The 19,674-nt window shown below is 44.9% G+C and overlaps 1 protein-coding gene across 4 annotated transcripts in view; it reads right to left on the bottom strand.

Moving 5' to 3' along the window:
• Positions 1 to 19,674, bottom strand: part of XRCC6 (X-ray repair cross complementing 6) — a 42,018-nt gene that overhangs the window by 20,946 nt on the left and 1,398 nt on the right. For all 4 annotated transcript variants that reach the window (XM_063807541.1, XM_016947224.3, XM_016947225.2 and 1 more), the window contains 5 exon segments: positions 19,407 to 19,503; positions 13,265 to 13,377; positions 6,787 to 6,925; positions 6,268 to 6,522; positions 5,246 to 5,429 (listed from right to left, as the gene is read on the bottom strand). In XM_063807541.1, coding sequence (XP_063663611.1) covers positions 5,246 to 5,429; positions 6,268 to 6,522; positions 6,787 to 6,925; positions 13,265 to 13,377; positions 19,407 to 19,488 — 773 coding nt within the window. In that variant the 5' untranslated portion in view covers positions 19,489 to 19,503.

The raw sequence follows: 19,674 nt of genomic DNA, 5'->3' as shown, positions 1-19,674 counted from the left end.
ACCGTGGAGACAACACTGGTTTTGAGCAGAGCCACAAATAGAAATTTTGGTTCCTGGGGCAAGCACCTAATATACCTTCAGATCAACTTGGAAATGCATGACATGACTCACAGATGAGTGTTGGTAACAGATGCATTACTAACAACATCAACCATTTGGTGGCTTCTTAGATGTGAAAATCAGTGTCTAAAGGCTGCTTGAAGGAGAGTTGACGATAAATGCAACCAATTACAAAACTGCACAATCTTCAAAAGTAACTATTTTTTTTTGTAGACAGGGTCTCACTCTGTAGATTGCTACAGTAAGTTTAAATATTGTTAAAATGCCCAGACTACCCAAAGCAATCTACAGATTCAATGCAATCCCTATCAAAATACCAATGACATTCTTCACAGAAATAGACAAAACAATCCTAAAATGTATGTGGAACCACAAAATCATACCGGGAAATTCTCCAGCACATTGAGCTTGGCAAAGATTTCTTAAGTAATACTCCAGAAGCATAGGCAACCAAACCAAAAACGGACAAATAGGATCACATCAAGTTAAAAAGCTTCTGCACAACAAAGGAAATGATCGACAAAGAGAAGAGAAAATATCTGGAAACTATCCATCTGACAAGGGATTAAGAACCAGAATATATAAGGAACCCAAACAACTCTACAGGAAAAAACTCTAACATAATCTGAGATATCATCTCACCTCAGTTAAAATGGTTGGAGGTTCCTGAAAATACTAAAAAGAAAACTACTGTATGATCCAGCAATCCCACTGCTAGGTATACACCCCAAAGAAAGGAAATCTGTATATCAGAGATATCTGTACTCCCATGTTTATTGCAGCCCTATTCACAACAGCCAAGATTTGGAAGCGACCTAAGTGTCCATCAAAAGAAGAATGGATAAAGAAAGTGTAGTACAATGGAGTACTATTCAGCCATAAAAAATGAGATCCTGAGGCAGGTGGATCACCTGAGGTCCAGAGTTCGAGACTAGCCTGGTCAACATGGTGAAACTGTGTCGCTACTAAAAATACAAAATTAGTCGGGCGTGGTGGCACATGCCTGTAATCCTAGCTACTTCGGAGGCTGCAGGAGAACTGCTTGAATCCAGGAGGCAGAGGTTGCACTGAGCCGAGATCGCGCCATTGCACTCTAGCCTGGGCAACAAGAGCAAGACTCAGGCTCAAAAAAAAAAAAAAAAAAAAAAAAAAGGAGATCCTGTCATTGGTAACAACATAAATGTTGTTGCATTCACTATGCAATGTTGTTTCACTATGTTAAGTGAAATAAGCCAGGCACAGAAAGACAAACTTTGAATGTTCTTATTTCTGGGAGATAAAAAGTAAAGCAACTGAACTCATGGACACAGAAAAGGATGGTTACCAGAGGCTGTGAAGGGTAAGGGGGTAGGGATGGGGCAGTGGGGATGGTTAATGAGTACAAAAAATAGAAAGAATGAATAAGATCTAATACTTTAGAGCAGATCAGGGTGACTATAGTCAATAATAACAGTACATTTTAAAATAACTAAAGGAGTATAATCAGATTGCTTATAATACAAAGGATTAGTGCTTAAGGTGATAGATAACCCATCTATGCTGATGTAATTATTACGCATTGCATGCCTATACCAAAATATCTCATGGATCCTATAAATATATACACCTACCATGTACCCACAAAAATTAAAAATTTTTTAAAAAGCGTAAGTTTAATATTTTTCTAGGCCTTAGCCCTAAGGCATTGTTAGTTCTCAATATCTCCAATTTATTATTATTTATATGAAGTATCCATCCTACAATGACTGTTCCACAAAATAAGAACAGCTAACATTTATAAATAATTACCACGTGCCAAGCACTATGCCTAGGTTATCTCATTTAATGCTCACGGCAATCCTATGTGAAAGTACAGTTTTTTAATTTTTTTAATAAAGAGAGACAGGGTCTCCCTGGGTTGCCCAGGCTGGTCTTGCTTCTGGACTCAAGCAATCCTCCTGCCTCGGCCTACTAACATGCTGGGATTACAGGCGTGAGCCACTGCACCTACCCAAGGAGGTACCATTTTTTGCTCCCATTTTACTAAGGCTCAGAGAAGTCAGGTCGCATAGCAAAGGGACCAGGACTAGAATCCAAACAATCTGACAACAAGGCCTACATTTACCCACTATTCTATCCTCCCATCCATCTCCACCAAAATGTGTAGTAGACTTCCAAACTGTAGTATAAACAACATCGCATCATTTCAAGACAGGTGAAGAGGTGACAAGATACTTGTCTGAGGAAAGAAAAATAGTTTCCGAGACGAAAAGGAGAACAATGACAAAACTACAACTGTGGCAATGAGTGATTCAAGGTCTCCTCAAAAAAATTTCTTGGGTTTTCTGGTAGAATTGTCAGTAAACTCTTAAAAACTGCTTAAAAGTTACCAAAGGTCATGGACCCCTATACTGAGGAAACCACTCCAGAATGAAAGCTTGAGGAGGAACGTTTGAGGCCAGGAGTCTGAGACCAGCCTGGTTAACATACCAAGAGCCCCAAGTCTACAAAAAAAGCTACTTGGGGCAGGGTGTGGTGGCTCACGCCCTTAATCCCAGCACTTTGGGAGGCTGAGGCGGGTGGATCACAAGGTCAGGAGATCGAGACCATCCTAGCTAACACGGTGAAACCCCGTCTCTACTAAAAATACAAAAAAATTAGCTGGGCGTGGTGGCGGGTGCCTGTAGTCCCAGCTACTCGGGAGGCTGAGGCAGGAGAATGGCATGAACCCGGGAGGCGGAGCTTGTAGTGAGCTGAGATCACGCCACTGCACTCCAGCCTGGGCGACAGAGCACGACTCTGTCTCAAAAAAAAAAAAAAAAAAAAAAAAGCTACTTGGGAGGCTGAGACAGGAAGACCGCAGAAGACTGCCTGAGCCCAGGAGTTGTAGGCTGTGGTGCCACTGTACTCCAGCCTGGGCAAGAGTGAGACACCGTCTCTTAATAAATAAAAGGCTGTAGGTCTTTAGGAAGAAACAATGAGTAACCTTTAGGATTCTAATATCAAGGCTCTCTAAAAAAAACAGAATCTAGGCCGGACGCAGAGGCTCAAGCCTGTAATCCCAGCATTTTGGGAGGCCGAGGCGGGCGGATCACGAGGTCAGGAGATCGAGACCATCCTGGCTAACACGGTGAAACCGTCTCTACTAAAAATACAAAATTAGCCGGGTGTGGTGGCAGGCGCCTGTAGTCCCAGCTACTCAGGAGGCTGAGGCAGGAGAATGGCATGAACCCGGGAGGCAGAGCTTGCAGTGACCTGAGACCGCACCACTGCACTCCAGCCTGGCCAAAAGAGCAAGACTCCATCTCAAAAAAAAAAAAAAAAAAAAAAAAGAGAGAGAGAATCTAGGCTACACATGGACACATGGTAGCTCACGCCTGTAATCCCAGCACATTGGGAGGCCTAAATGGGAGGATTTCTTGAGCCCAGGAGTTTGCAACCAGCCTGTGCAAAGCAGTGAGACCCCATCTCACAAAAAATAAAAATAAAAATAAAAAATAATCAGCAGAGCATGGTGGCACACGCCTGTGCTCCCAGTTACTCAGAACACTGATGTGGGGCAATCACTGGAGCTCAGGAGGTCGAGGCTAAGGTGAGCTGTGATCATACTGCACTCTGGCCTGGGCAACACGGTGAGACTTTGTCTCAAAAAAAAAAAAAAAAGAAAAAGAAAAAGAATCTAGCAATCTGGTTCCCATTGGTCTCAGGTTTATAAGAAATCAGAATGACACAATTTTAACAACAATGATCATAACTAACATTTATGAGTTTTTGCTCCCTAACAGGCTCTGTTTTGTGCTCTTCACTAACTCTTCACAGTAACCTAATGAGGCAGGTATTGTTCTCACCAATTTACAGAGAAGAATAAAGCAAATAATGCACACTCATGCACCACTAACATTTTGGTCAACAATAGGGCGCACGTACAATGATGGTCTGTTAAGATGATAATGAAGCTCACAATTTCCTGTCACCTAATGACATCATAGCTGTCGTAAGTTTGTCGCACAAGGCATCACTCATGCATCTGTAGTGATGCTGTGTAAACAAACCTACTGTGCTGCCAGTTATATAAAAGTATGCAGTCATGTCCTAGGCCTTCACTTTCACTCACTACTCACTCAGAGCCACTTCTAGTCTTGTAAGTTCCATTCGTGGTAAGTGCCCTATGCAGGTATACCATTTATCTTTTTACCATATTTTTTTTTTTTTTTTTTTTTGAGACGGAGTCTCACTTTGTCACCAGGCTGGAGTGCAGTGGCATGATCTTGGCTCACTGCCACCTCTGACTCCTGGGTTCAAGCGATTCTCAGCCTCCTGAGTAGCTGGGACTACAGGCGCACGCCATCACGTCCAGCTAATTTTTCTATCTTTAGTAGAGAACGAGGTTTCACCATGTAGGCCAGGATGGTCTCAATCTCTTGAACTTGTGATCCACCCGCCTCGGCATCCCAAAGTGGTGGGATTACAAGGCGTGAGCCACCGTGTCTGGCCTATATATTTTTATTGTACCTTTTCTATACCTTTAGATATATTTAGATACACAAATACTTACCATTGCCTACAGTAAACAGTATGGTAATATGCTATACAGGTTTGTGGCCTAAGAGCAACAGGCTAACCACACAGCCCAGGTGTGTAGTCAAGCTGTACTCTCTGGGTGTGTGAAGTACCCTCTATGTTTGCACAATGACAAAATCGCCTAATGACGCAATTCTAAGAAGGTATCCCTATCATTAATTAACACATGACTGTACTAGTGAGTACAGCTAAGGATACTCTTAGACCATAACTGTTTACCCCCACGAAATGGAGGGCTGTGTTACTTTAGAGAAATATCATGCCAGCTCTTGCCAGAGATAAAGCAGCAAATAGCTTCTGCTATCCTGAAATAAACTATTTTAGAGGAATACAGTGAGGCAGTGGCATAGTCGAGTTAAGTAGCCAGTCAGGTCAGAGCAATGTATTGCTTCTGGTTTGTTAAGCAATGTGTAGCAGTGCATTGCTTCTGATTTTTTTTTTTTTTTTTTTTTTTAGGTAGAGAGAGGGTCTTGCCATGTTGCCCAAGCTGGTCTCAACTCCTAGGCTCAAGCAATCCGCCTGCCTTGGCCTCCCAAACTGTTGGGATTACAGGTGTGAGCCACCGCGCCCAGCCTGCTTCTGATTTAAGGGCAGTGTAGGCAGCTGACCCGGGCTGAGTGCACACCTGCTGAGTGCTCGCTTCCTGGTCTCCTTGGCGCGAACCTTCCGCAACAGGTCTTCTAGCTTGCTGGATTCCTCAAAGTGAACCCTGAGGTCCTCATCCTCTGCTATGCTGATGATATCTCTGTAGAACAAGGATATGTCAAAGCCCCCAGGTTTCTTCAGGTGCATCAAGTCAAGGAAGATGCCTGTTGCAAGGGTAAACAAAAGTGAGGGAGGAAAAAACAATTTTCAGCAAGTGAGAAGTTCTTTCAGTTAAAACTGAAACATGCTTTTAAAAGATCCCTGAAAACTAGACTATTAACATTTTCAGCACTTAGAAAAAGTGACTAAGGAAACCAACTGCTATAATGACTTCAGACAACTTTTCAAATAATCACCATTCGTGGTAATATTAAAGTCAAGACAACTGGCCAGGCACAGTGGCTCACATCTGTAATCCCCAGCACTTTGGGAGGGCGAGGTGGTGGATCATCTGAGGTCCAGAGTTCGAGACCAGCCTGGTCAACGTGGTGAAACCCCCATCTCTACTAAAAATACAAAAATTAGCTAGGCACAGTGGTTCATGCCTGTAATTCCAGCTATTTGGGAGGCTGAGGCAGGTGAATCGCTTGAATCTGGAAGGCGGAGGTTGCAGTGAGCCAAGATTGTGCCACTGCACTCTAGCCTGGGGGACAGAGTGAGACTCCGTCTCAAAAAAAAAAAAAAAAAAAAAAAATCAAGACAATCTTGTTCTGACAGAGTCCTTTAGACAGCTAATGGCATGGCCATCTGCAGTGTTAATGTTACACAGTTGTCTTCTGGCTTCACTTTATTTTTTTATTTTATTCTAAATGGTAAAAAGCACATGCCTGAAGTCAGGTACACAGAAAGCAATAAAACTGCACTGGGCACAACGGCACATGCTTATAGTCCCAGCTACTTGGGAGGCTGAGGCTGAGCCAAGACTCCTGAACACCTAAAAAAATAAAAAATAAAAAAACAATAATTAAGTGCCAATTTAAGAGAACGGGGAAATATGCCCACCTGTATCTCGGAGATCACCGGCTTTGGTCCTGGCCCGGCTGGCTTTGGCACTGTCATTGCCATGGGGGTTGTCTTCATTGGTGAACAGCATGATCCTCTTATGACTCATCTTGAATTGGACATCACTAAAGAGGTTGGCACAGACCCACAGCACTTCACTGAGTGAGTAGTCAGATCCGTGGCCCATCATGTCTTGGAAACGTTTTTGTCCCTGCTGCCCCTTAAACTGGTCAAGCTCTAGAATTCGTTTTGCACCTGATCAGAGGCAGGGAGTCAAATGGAAAGAAAAATCAGAAGAATGTCAGTGGCTGCCTTTACCACAAGACTAACAGAAGGACCCTTTTTCACCCCAGAGCTGTTTAACCCATTTAACAAAGTCCACATCGAGCAAGGTCCCCTTATGGAGGAAAGCGTACTCCTAGACAAGATGTAACTTGCTTCCTTCTCCACAGTCCTCTTTGATCAGAGTACTGATATTCTCATATATAAGGGAAAAGCTGATCTTAAAATATTACTGACCTGGATTATCCAGCTCCTGTAAGACGTAAATATTTTTAAAATTCACTGAATTTTTGTCTTTCTCGGTACCATAGAACACCACAGCCAAGAGATCTCGATCACTGCTTATGATCTTACTGATGTACACACTTTGGATACACTGAAAAAAAATAAAAATTCAATTAATATTTACTTACCACTAAATGGAAGCTCCATAAGTGCTCAGTACCTATTAGTTGCTCAAAATATGTGCAATGAATTTGTATATGGCACTAAAATAAGGCATGATCCCTACCTTCAGTGGTAATGAATCAGTGAAAGTAATGGGCATAAATATCAAATTTTAACAAAAACCAGAATGCAGTAAGTATACATTAGAAGTATAAGCAGTCCCTGCCATTGAAATCAGAGAATTAACAATACGTATATTCAGGCCAGGCACAGTGGCTCACATCTGTAGCAATCCCAGCACTTTGGGAGGCTGAGGTGGGAGAATCACTTGACCCTAGGAGTTCGAGACCAGCCTGGGCAACATAGTGAGACTCCATCTCTACCAAACAAAAAAAAAACAAAAAAATTAGCTGGGCATGGCAGCACAGGGTCCCAGTTACTTGGGAAGCAGAGGTGAAAGATCGCTTGACCCCAGGAGGTGAAGGCTGCAGTGAGCAGAGACTGCACCTCTACAGTCCAGCCTGGGCAACAGAGTGAGACCTTATCTCAAGAAAAAAGAAAAAGAAGTATCAGAGGGAGGAAATTGTGCTATGGGAGTTGGGGCAAAGCAAAGCATTGGAATCAGAAAACCTGAAGTTGAGTCCTACTGATGTCACTTACTTAACTGGCTGAATTTGGACAGGTCATGTGATCTTTCAAGTACCCTGGTATCAGGAAACAGAGTTTATATACACAGTTGGCCCTCCATATCTGCTGGTTCTGCATCTATGTATTCAACCAACTTCAAATCTCAAATATTCAGGAAAAACAAAGAAATTCCAGTTTCAAAAAGCAAAACCTGAATTTGCCATGTGCCAAGTACTACATTGAAGCCATGTGAATGAAGTGATGCATAGGCATTGTATTAGGTACTATGAGTAACCTATAGATGACTTAAAGTATAGGGGAGGATGTGTGTAGGTTATATGCAAATACTATGCCATTTTATTTAAGGGACTTGGGCATCCTCGGATTTTGGAATCCACGGGGAGTCCTGCAACCAGTTCCCTCAATAACAAGGGATGACTATATAAAATAATTACAATGCTTAAGTACATGTGACCTGAAAATAAGTCAATAACTACCAGTAAGCGCATCCTTGAAATAAAACTGTTTAACTACCCAGTTAAAGACATCAGTATTCCAGTAACAGGAAAAGTCTACCCCTCTATATAAACTAATGTCAGCATCTGGTAAATCAGGTCTTGTAAGAGCTCATCAGTTCACCCGGGCGCGGTGGCTCATGCCTATAATCCCAGCACTTTGGGAGGCCAAGGCGAGCAGATGACGAGGTCAGGAGTTCGAGACCATTCTGACCAACATGGTGAAACCCCAACTCTACTAAAAATACAAAAATTAGTTGGATGTGGTAGCACGTGCCTGTAATCCTAGCTACTCAGGAGGTTGAGGCAGGAGAATCGCTTGAACCCAAGAGGTGGAGGTTGCAGTGGGCTGAGATTGCGCCACTGCACTCCAGCCTGGGCAACAGAGCGAGACTCCATCTCAAAAAAAAAAAAAAAAAAAAAAGAGTTCATCAGTTCTAGGGGCCTACCTAATTCTGGAGCACCAACAAAATTAAGTCTTCGGGCCAGGTACAGTGGCTCATGCCTATAATCCCAGCACTTTGGGAGGCCAACACAGGAGGATTGCTACAGAAGTTTGAAACTAGCCTGGGCAACATGGCAAAACAATGTCTCTACAAAAAACAAAAAAATTAGCTGGGCATGCACATGCTTCTAGTCCCCACTACTCAGCTACTCAGGGGTGCTGAGGCAGGAGCATCACCTGAGCACAGGAGGTCAAGGCTGCAGTGGGCAGAGATCATGCCACTGCACTCCAGCCTAGGTGACAGAGCGAGACCCTGTCTCAAAAAAAAAAAAAATTAAGTTTTGGAACCTGCAAAGCTGAGGAATAAACCAACCATGGTGATCCCCTCCATGTCCTGCCTAAGCTCTAGCTGGCCTTCGTCCACAGCTATTCTCTCCTTAAATGCAGAACATGTACTATAGCTAGTCACTGACAACAATCCACATGGCAAGTAGTCATTTCCATAAATATTTTAATCTACTCTGAGGAGTCTACAAACTTTTAAAAGAATCTGGTAAGGGCTCCTTTTAGGTTCTAAAAATTAAAAACAAAAACTAAAACAGAATTTTAGAAAATGTTTTCTATTGCTTATCAACTACTGAATACTTATTATCGGTTATCAAATTGTGCTCATCTATGAATGTCTCATTTCCTTGCTACCTAACACTACATTTTCTTCTGAGGTCTTTAGGCATCAAGGGTTCCTTTAACTCTCTGAAATTACAGGTAGAATTGTGAGTACTATCTTTTTTCAGGGGAAGGTATGTAGCTGTCATCATATCCTCAAAGAGGTCCACGGTTGGCCAGGTGCGGTGGCTCACGCCTGTAATCCCAGCACTTTGGGATGCCGAAGTGGGCAGATCACGAGGTCAGGAGATGGAGACCATCCTGGCTAACATGGTGAAACCCCATCTCTACTAAAAAACAAGAACAAAAAATTAGCCGGGTGTGGTGGTGGGTGCCTGTAGTCCCAGCTACTCAGGAGGCTGAGGCAGGAGAATGGTGTGAACCCAGGAGGCAGAGCTTGCAGTGAGCCAAGAGCCGGGGCAGCAAAGCGAGACTCCGTCTCAAAAAAAAAAAAAAAAAAATAGGTCCACGGTCTAAAAAAGGTTAAAGCACTGCTCTTCATGTAGTCCCAGCTACTCAGGAGGCTGAGGCAGGAGAATGGTGTGAACCCAGGAGGCAGAGCTTGCAGTGAGCCAAGAGCCGGGGCAGCAAAGCGAGACTCCGTCTCAAAAAAAAAAAAAATAGGTCCACGGTCTAAAAAAGGTTAAAGCACTGCTCTTCAAAGTAATGGTCTCCAAATCAGTAACATCAGCATCACCTGACAATGTAGTAGAAATGCAAATTCTTGGTCCCCATTCTAGACGTAGAGAATCAGAAATTTTGATTCTGGGGCAAGGTTCTGTAGTCTGTGTTTTAATGTCCTGCAAGTAATTCTGTTTGAGAACCACTTTAAATTAACGATTGTTTTTATTCATAGTTTTATTATTTTATTTTACATACACTTTTTTTTTTTGAGACAGAGTCTGGCTCTATTGCCCAGGCTGGACTGCAATAGTGCCATCTTGGCTCACTGCAACCTCTGCCTCCCAGGTGCAAGCGATTCTCCTGCCTCAGCCTCTGGAGTAGCTGGGACTACAGGCGCACGCCACCACACCCAGCTAATTTTTGTATTTTTAGTAGAGACGAGGTTTCACCATTTTGGCCACGATGGTTTTGATCTCTTGACCTCGTGATCCGCCCACCTCGGCCTCCCAAAGTGCTGGGATTACAGGCATGAGCCACCGCGCCCAGCCTTTTCTTTTTTTTTTTTTTTCCAAGAGACAGGGTCTTACTCTGTTGCCCAGGCTAGAGTTCACTGGCACAATCATAGCTCAGTGCAGCCTCAAACTCCTGGGCTCAAGCAATCCTCTCACCCCGGCCTCCTGAGTAGCTGGGACTACAAGTGCACACCACCACACCCAGCTTATTCTTTTTTTTTGGTGCAAGATATTCTGGTGTGCCAACTACAAGAACTATTTCTTTTTTTCTTGAGATGGAGTCTCTCTCTGTCACCCAGGCTGGAGTGCAGTGGCGCGATCCTGGCTCACTGCAACGTCCACCTCCCCAGTTCAAGCAATTCTCCTGCCTCAGCCTCCTGAATAGCTGCGACTACAGGCCTGCACTACCATGCCCGGCTAATTTTTGTATTTTGAGTAGAGACAGAATTTCACCATGTTGGCCAGGCTGGTCTCGAACTCCTGACCTCAAGTGATTCACTCACCTCAGCCTCCCAAAGTGCTGGGATTACAGGCGTGAGCCACCACACCCTGCCTACCAAGAACTATTTGTACACAAATTAGAACATGAAAAGTTTCTGTTCAGTTCCAAATTCTAAAATTATGAGACATGAGATATATAATAAATCTGTGAAAATTCTTCTCTACGAAGTACACAAAAGAAACAGTAATCTTTTTAATTAAGCTGAAATTTAGATTTTCTAAGTGAACAATTAAGAGGTATTTAATACATTCACAATGTGCCAGGCATAGTGGCACATGCCTTAACCCCAGCCACTCAGGAGGCTGAGGTGGGTGGATTGCTTGAGCCCAGGAGTTCCAAACCAGCCTGAGCAATAGTGAGACACCATCTCAAAAAAAAAAAGCAAGGCCGGGTGCCATGGCTCACGCCTGCAATCCCAGCACTTTGGAAGGCCGAGGCGAGCAGATCACGAGGTCAGGGGTCCAAGACCATCCTGGCCAATATGGTGAAACCCCATCTCTACTAAAAATACAAAAATTAGCTGGGCATGGTGACACGTGCCTGTAATCTCACCTACTCGGGAGGCTGAGGCAGGAGAATCGCTTGAACCAGGGAGTCAGAGGTTGTAGTGAGCCAAGATTGCGCCACTGCACTCCAGCCTGGCGACAAGAGCGAGACTCCATCTCAAAAAAAAAAAAAAAAAAAAAAAAGCATAAATGCACACAAGGCTGGGCGCAGTGGCTCACACCTGTAATCCCAGCACTTTGGGAGGCCGAGGCAGGCGGATCACTTCAGGAGATTGAGATCATCCTGGCTAACACGGTGAAACCCCGTCTCTACTAAAAACACAAAAAATTAGCCAGGCATGGTGGCAGGTGCCTGTAGTCCCAGCTACTCTGGAGGCTAAGGTAGGAGAATGGCATGAACCTGGGAGGCGGAGCTTGCAGTGAGCCAAGATCACGCCACTGCACTACAGCCTGGGTGACAGAGCGAGACTCCGTCTCAAAAATAATAAAAATAAATAAATAAATAAATACACACACAAACATTCACAATGTTGTGCAACTACCAACTCTAGTTCCAAAAAATTTTCATCACCCCAAAAGCAAACCCCATACCCATTGAGCAGTTGCTCCCCGTTCCTCTCTTCCCTGTGCCTCAGGTAACCAACCACCCCTCTGCATTAAGAACTTACCTATTCTGGATATTTCATGTAAATGAAATCATACAATATTTGACTTTTTGTATCTGGCTTCTTTCACTTAGCATAATGCTTTCAAGATTCATCTACTTTGTAGTATGTATCAATTATTCATTCCTTTTCATGGAATGTATATCTATACGCCACTGTTTAGCCATTCAAAATGTTTTGGAATAAGATAGAGGTGGTGGCTGCATAACATTGTGAATGTGTTAAGTGTCACTGAATTGTATACTTTCAAATAGTTAATTTTATGTTACATGAAACACAATCTCAATTTAAAGAAACAAAAACAGGTCAGGTACAGTCAATCACGCCAATTTCTCCACAGCCTTGCCAACACTTATTTTCTGCTGGTGTTTTTTAAATTTTAGTTTGTTTATATAGTGGGTGTGAGTGGTAGCTCATTATGGTTTTCATTTGCCTTTCTCTAATGACTAAACATGCTGAGTATCTTTTCCTGTGCTTGTTGGACATCTGCATATCTTTGGAGAATTGTCCTTTTTTTTTTTTTTTTTTTTTGAGACAGAGTCTCACTCTGTTGCCCAAGCTGGAGTGCAGTGGCACAATCTCGGCTCACTGTAACCTCCGCCTCCTGGGTTTAAGAGATTCTCCTGACTCAGCCTCCCAAGTACCTGGGACTACAGAAGCGCACCACCACGCCTGGCTAATTATTTTTGCATTGTTAGTAGAGACAGGGTTTCACCATGTTGGCCAAGCTGGTCTCCTGACCTCATGATCCGCCTGCCTCGGCCTCCCAAAGTGCCGGGATTATAGACATGAGCCACCACGCCCAGCTGGAGAAATGTCTTTTCAAGTCCTGTGCCTGTTTTAAAATTGAAGTTGCCTTTTTATTGTAGCCATCTTCCCCAACCACAGGCAGTAGTCAACTCCCAAGTATCACTCACTCTTTTCCACACTATAACTGTGGGAACTTCCCTTCTTCCTTTATACTTCCATCTCTGCAAGAGGAGGAGCCTACTTCTTTTTTCTGTTTGACCTCCTGGGCTCAAGCAAGCCTCTCGCCTCGGCCTCCTGAGTAGCTAGGACTACAGGTTTGCACCACCACACCTGGATGATTTGTGTATTTTTTGTAGAGACGGGGTTTCTCCATGTTACCAGGTTGGTCTCAAACTCCTAGGCTCAAGTGATCTGCCCGTCTCGGCCTCCCAATGTCCTGAGATTACAGGCATGAGCCGCCACCATGCCCAGCCAATACTGTTTTTAAATTTGTCTTAAATTAAAAGGTAGTCTTACCTGGATGCTCATGTCAAAAGGTGTCAACTCATCTTCACTCTGAGATTCAAACATAGCCTTGGAGGCATCAACCAAAAAAATCAAACTATCTCTTCCTGAATATTTATAGTCTCCTATGGGGAAAAAAATGGAAGAAAATGTTTGTCCTTGTTTTCGTATTTGTTTACCATATAAGATAAATAAAGGCCATAAAGGAAAGTATAACCTAATAAATTATTATAAGGTGAACAACCATAAAATCTCCACCTATGTCAGGAAATTGAGTCTTGCCAGACACCCCAGAAATCCCTCTTATATTCCCTCCCAATTACAACACCCACCTCCCCAAAAAAGTCAATATCCTGACTTTTTTTTTTTTGAGATAGGGTCACACTCCCATCACCCAGGCTGGAGTGCAGTGACGCGATGATAGCTCACTGCAACCTCGAACTCCTGGGCTCAAGCCATCATCCTGACTCAGCCTCCCGAGCAACTGGGACTACAGGTGTGTGCCACCATGACCAGCTAATTTTTTAAATTTACTGTAGAGATGGTATTGTGCTACACTGCCCAGGCTGATCTAAAACTTCTGAGCTCAGGCAATCCTCCCCGCCAGGCCTTTTTTTTTTTTTTTTTTTTTTGAGACGGAGTCTCGCTCTGTTGCCAGGGTGGAGTACAGTGGTACAATCTCGGCTTACTACGACCTCCGTCTCCCAGGTTCAAGCGATTCTCCTGCCTCAGACTCCCAACTAGCTGGGATTATAGACGCCCGCCACCACGCCCAGCTAATTTTGTATTTTTAGTAGAGACGCAGTTTTACCATGTTGGCCAGGTTGGTCTTGAACTCCCGGCCTCAGGTGATCCACCCACCTCAGCCTCCCAAAGTGCTGGGATTATAGACGTGAGCCACCGCACCCCACCCCGCCCTGGCCTAAGAGCTGGGATTACAGGCATGATCTACCACACACCCACCCCTTACGTTTCTTTATAATTTTATCACCCAAACCTACATTTCTAAACATTAGCTTTGACTTAATTTTCTAAAGCCTCTTCATCTACAGATACCCTCTCTTTTTTCCCTTGTAATTTATCTTCTGAAGAGCCAAGGTGCTTTGTGTTATACACTTTTCCATATTCTGAATTTTGCTGATTGCCTTTTTAAAAAATTTAATTAGGCGGGGCACAGTGGCTCATGCCTGTAATCCCAACACTTTGGGAGACCAAGGCGGGAGGATCACTTAAGATCAGGAGTTCGAGACCAGCCTAGCCAACATGGTTAAACCCCGTCTCTACTGAAAATACAAACATTAGGCTGGGCGCAGTGGCTCACACCTGTAATCCCAGCACTTTGGGAGGCCGAGGCGGGCGGATCACGAGGTTAGGAGGTCGAGACCATCCTAGCTAATACGGTGAAACCCTGTCTCTGCTAAAAATACAAAAAAAAATTATCTGGGCGTGGTGGTGGACACCTGCAGTCCCAGCTACTCGGGAGGCTGAGGCAGGGGAATGGCGTGAACCGGGGAGGGGGAGCTTCCAGTGAGCCGAGATCACGCCACTGCACTCCAGCCTAGGTGACAGAGTGAGACTCGGTCTCACACACACAAAAAAAAAAAATACAAACATTAGCCAGGTGTGGTGGTGCCCACCTGTAATCCCAGCTAATCAGGAGGCTGAGGCAGGAGAATCACTTGAACCTGGGAGGCAGAGGTTGCAGGGAGCAGAGATCACACCACTACTCTCCAGCCTGGGCCACAGAACAAGACTCTGTCTCAAAAAAAATAAATAAATAATAAAAAATAAAAAATTATTTTGGCTGGGCACAGTGCCTCACGCCTGTAATCCCAGCACTTTGGGAGGCCGAGGCATGTGGATCACGAGGACAAGAGATTGAGACCATCCTGGACAACATGGTGAAACCCCATCTCTACTAAAAATACAAAAATTAGCTGTGTGTAGTGGCGCATGCCTGTAATCCCAGCTACTATGGAGGCTGAGGTGGGAGAATCGCTTGAATCTGGGACGCAGAGGCTGCAGTGAGCCAAGATCGCGCCACTGCACTCCAGCTTGCGTGACAGAGCAAGAACCCGTCTCAAAAAAAATAAAAATAAATAAATGGCCAAGCACGGTGGCTCACGCCTGTAATCCCAGCACCTTCAGAGGCCGAGACATGTGGATCACAAGGTCAAGAGATTGAGACCATCCTGGACAACATGGTGAAACCCCATCTCTACTAAAAATACAAAAATTAGCTGTGTGTGGTGGCGCATGCCTATAATTCCAGCTACTAGGGAGGCTGAGGCAGGAGAATCACTTGAACCTGGGAGGCAGAGATTGCAGCGAGCCGAGATTAGTCACTGCACTCCAGCCTGGCGACAGAGATTCCATCTCAAATAAAAAAATAAAATTATTGAATTAATTATTTTAGAAACAGTCTTGTTCTCTCACACAGGCTGGAATGCAGTGGCGCAATCATAGCTCACTGCAGCCTTGAACTTCTGGGCTTGAGCGATCCTCTGCCGTGGCCTCCCAAAGTATTGGGATTACAGGCATGAGCCACCTTGCCTGGCCTGCTGATTGACCTCTTTTGGTGTAGATTAACAGAGTCCTCTGTCCTTCCTACTAAGGACCTAGAGAGGCTTAATCCGATTCAGGTTTTCTTTCTTCAGCATGACTTTATCATAAGTAACATATTTTTTCCTAAAAAGGTATATAATGTCTGGTCATCTCCAAGTAGCTGGGATTACGGGCATGTGCCACTATGCCCAGCAAATTTTCTGTATTTAGTAGACATGGGGTTTCATCATGTTGGTCAGGCTGGTCTCAAACTCCCGACCTCAGGTGATAGCCCGCCTCAGCTTCCTACTCCGAAAGTGCTGAGATTACAGCCGTGAGCCACTGTGCATGGCCTGCTGCTTCTTAATAAGTTTAATTAGCTGCCTCCTGGAGAACAAAATGGCAATGTGTGTCAAGAACCTTAAACATGCAATGACGCGATCTTGGCTCACCACAACCTCCACCTCCCGTGTTCAAGAGATTCTCCCGCCTCAGCCTCCTGAGTAGCGGGATTACAGGCATGCACCACCACGCCCAGCTAATTTTGTATTTTTAGTAGAGACAGGATTTCACCATGTTGGCCAGGCTGGTCTTGAATTCCTGACCTCAGGTGATCTGCCCGCCTTGGCGTCCAAAAATGCTGGGATTACAGGCATGAGCCACCGTGCCTGACCTATTTTATTTTATTTTACTTTTGAGACGGAGTCTCGCTCTGTCGCCCAGGCTGGAGAGCAGTGGCGCAATCTCGGCTCACTACAAGCTCCGCCTCCCGGGTTCACGCCATTCTCCTGCCTCAGCCTCCCGAGTAGCTGGGACTAGAAGCGCCTGCCACCACGCCTGGCTATTTTTTTGTATTTTTAGTAGACACAGGGTTTCACCGTGTTTGCCAGGATGGTCTCGATCTCCTGACCTCGTGATCCACCCGCCTCGGCCTCCCAAAGTGCTGGGATTACAGGTGTGAGCCATCGCGCCCGGCCTTATTTTTTATTTTATTTTTTTTTTTTTTGAGACAGAGTCTCACTCTGTCGCCCAGGCTGGAGTGCAGTGACACAATCTCGGCTCACTGCAAGCTCTGCCTCCCGGGTTCACGCCATTCTCCTGCCTCAGCCTCCAGAGTAGCTGGGACTACAGGCGCCCGCCACCACACCTGGCTAATTTTTTGTATTTTTTTAGTAGAGACGGGGTTTCACCATGTTAGTCAGGATGGTCTCTATCTCCTGACCTTGTGATCCACCTGCCTCGGCCTCCCAAAGTACTGGGATTATAGAGGTGAGCCACCGCGCCCGGCCCCTATTTTATTTTTTTTTGAGATAGAGTTTCACTCTGTTGCCCAGACTGGAGTGCAGTGTTGCAATCTTGGCTCACTGTAGCCTCTGCCTCCCCGGTTCAAGCAATTCTCGTGCCTCAGCCTCCCAAGCAGCTGAGAGTACAGGTGCATGCCACCACAGACTCAGCTAATTTTCGTATTTTTTAGTAGAGACAGGGTTTTGCCATGTTGGCCAGGGTGGTCTCGAACTCCTGACCTCAAGTGATCTGCCCGCCTCAGCCTCCCAAAGTGTTGGGATTACAGGCGTGAGCCACCACACCCAGACAAATTACGGTATATTTATTGAGATTACAAGTGTGAGCCACCACACCCGGCCAAATTATGGTATATTTAAAATGAGCTATAGGCCACGCACAGTGGCTCACACCTGTAATTCCAGCACTTTGGGAGGCCGAGGTGGGTGAATCACCTAAGGCCAGGAGTTCAAGACCAGCCTGGCCAACATGGTGAAACACTGCCTCTACTAAAAATACAAAAATTAGCCGGGTGTGGTGGTGCACACGCCTGTCATCCCAGCTGCTTGGGAGGCTGAGATGGGAGAATAGCCTGAACCGGGGTGGCGGAGGTTGCAGTGAACCGAGATTGAGTCAGTGCACTCCAGCCTGGGCGACAGAGCAAGACTCTGTCTCAATAAATAAATAAATGTATATGCACTATCGTTACAATACAAGAAATCAGATAGGCCAGGCGCAGTGGCTCACACTTGTAATCCCAGCACTCTGGGATGCTGAGTAGGGCGGATCACAAGGTCAGGAGATCGAGACCATCCTGGCTAACACAGTGAAACCCTCTCTCTACTAAAAATACAAAAAACTGGCCGGGCGTGGTGGTGGGCGCCTATGGTCCCAGCTACTCGGGAGGCTGAGGCAGGAGAATGGCATGAACCCGGGAGGCGGAGCTTGCAGTGAGCCAAGATCGCGCCACTGCACTCCAGCCTGGGTGACAGAGCAAGACTGTCTCCAAAAAAAAAGAAAAAGAAATCAGATACAGTCTGGGCATGGAGGCTCATGACTATAAACCTAGAACTTTGGGAGGCCAAGGCTGGGGGATATCGCTTGAGGCCAAGAGTTTGAGACCAGCCTGTTCAACATAGCAAGATCCTGTCTCTACAAAAAATGAAAAAATTATTGGGAGGTGGCGGCACTTGTAGTCCCAGCTACTGAGGTAGCTGAAGTAGGAGGATCACTTGAGCCCGGGAGTTTGAGGTTACAGTGAGTTACGATGATCTCACCACTGCACTCCAGCCTGTCTCTATTAAAAAATTAAAAAATATATATATTTCATTAGGAAATAAATATTGAAAGATACTTGAAAGAAAAATACAAAAATGTCAAAATGCTGCTAGTGGTTGTGTTAGAGTGGTAGATTATAGCAAATTTTTTTCTTTTTTATATTTCCTATGTTTCTCACTTTTTTTTTTTTTTTTTCCTGAGAGAGTCTCACTCTGTCACCCAGGCTGGAATGCAGTGGCGCCATCTCGGCTCACTGCAAGCTCCACCTCCCAGGTTCGCACCATTCTCCTGCCTCAGCCTCCCGAGCAGCTGGGACTACAGGCGACCGCCACCACGCCCGGCTAATTTTTTGTATTTTTTTTTTAGTACAGACGGGGTTTCACCGTGTTAACCAGGATGGTCTTGATCTCCTGACATCGTGATCCGCCCGCCTCGGCCTCCCAAAGTGCTGGGATTACAGGCTTGAGACACCGCGCCTGGCCGTTTCTCATTTTTAATAAAAATATTCAAAATTTTTCTGCTCAGGAGTTAAACTAACCAGTATGAAGATTACATGTACCCCTATTTCTCTTCTTTTGTTTTATGTGTTACTGTGTTGCCTGCACATACACTCCCAAACGTGGAGGCTATAGTGAGGGAATCAATCACTTTCCTGTAACTGTGTTGCTTGCGTTTACTCTTTGGTTGGTGTAGTTATTGCAGGGTGGGGGCATTTTTACACTGAGGTCCTGGAATGGTAACACTACTTTCCTGGATGAGAAGGGTCTCACCTGAACCACTTAAGATGACAAAAAATACCTATGGTCATGGCCATTTATAAGGGCCCAAAAGATGTCAAACTACCAGTGTCCAAAAAAAACTTAGGGCACACTAGAGTAAGATCTGAATATAAGAGCCTAGGGTAGCTCTGCAAAGTTCAAAGGAAGAAAAGAATTTCAGAATTATCTGGGAGAAGGGCAGGCCATCAAACAGCAAAGTCCATCCAGCAGAGATAGGCAGGGAAGGTCTTTCTTCCACACACCGAATGGCACTACATGCTGAAGTCACTTACCACTTGCTTCAAGGTTCTCTTCTTGTTCTTCCTCTGCTTCTTCATCGCCCTCGGTTTTGTAATATGACTCCCACCCTGACATGTTGGCTACTGCTCACTAGGCAAAAGACGTTAACGTCAGTAACAGGCAAATTTAAATCGAAAAAATACCGACCTCTAGGTTCTTGTGAGATCTGTTCTAAAAGCTTGGTTAGTAGTGAGGAATGTGGACGGTAAATCCTGCTGCCTCGAAAGCTCGGCAGTCGGACTGCATGTAAATGCGCATGGG

The sequence above is a fragment of the Pan troglodytes genome, chromosome 23, assembly GCF_028858775.2.
Source record: "Pan troglodytes isolate AG18354 chromosome 23, NHGRI_mPanTro3-v2.0_pri, whole genome shotgun sequence".
Taxonomy (NCBI): Eukaryota; Metazoa; Chordata; class Mammalia; order Primates; family Hominidae; genus Pan; species Pan troglodytes.
Note: the sequence above shows the minus strand (reverse complement) of the source record. Positions and strands in the feature narration are given on the sequence as shown.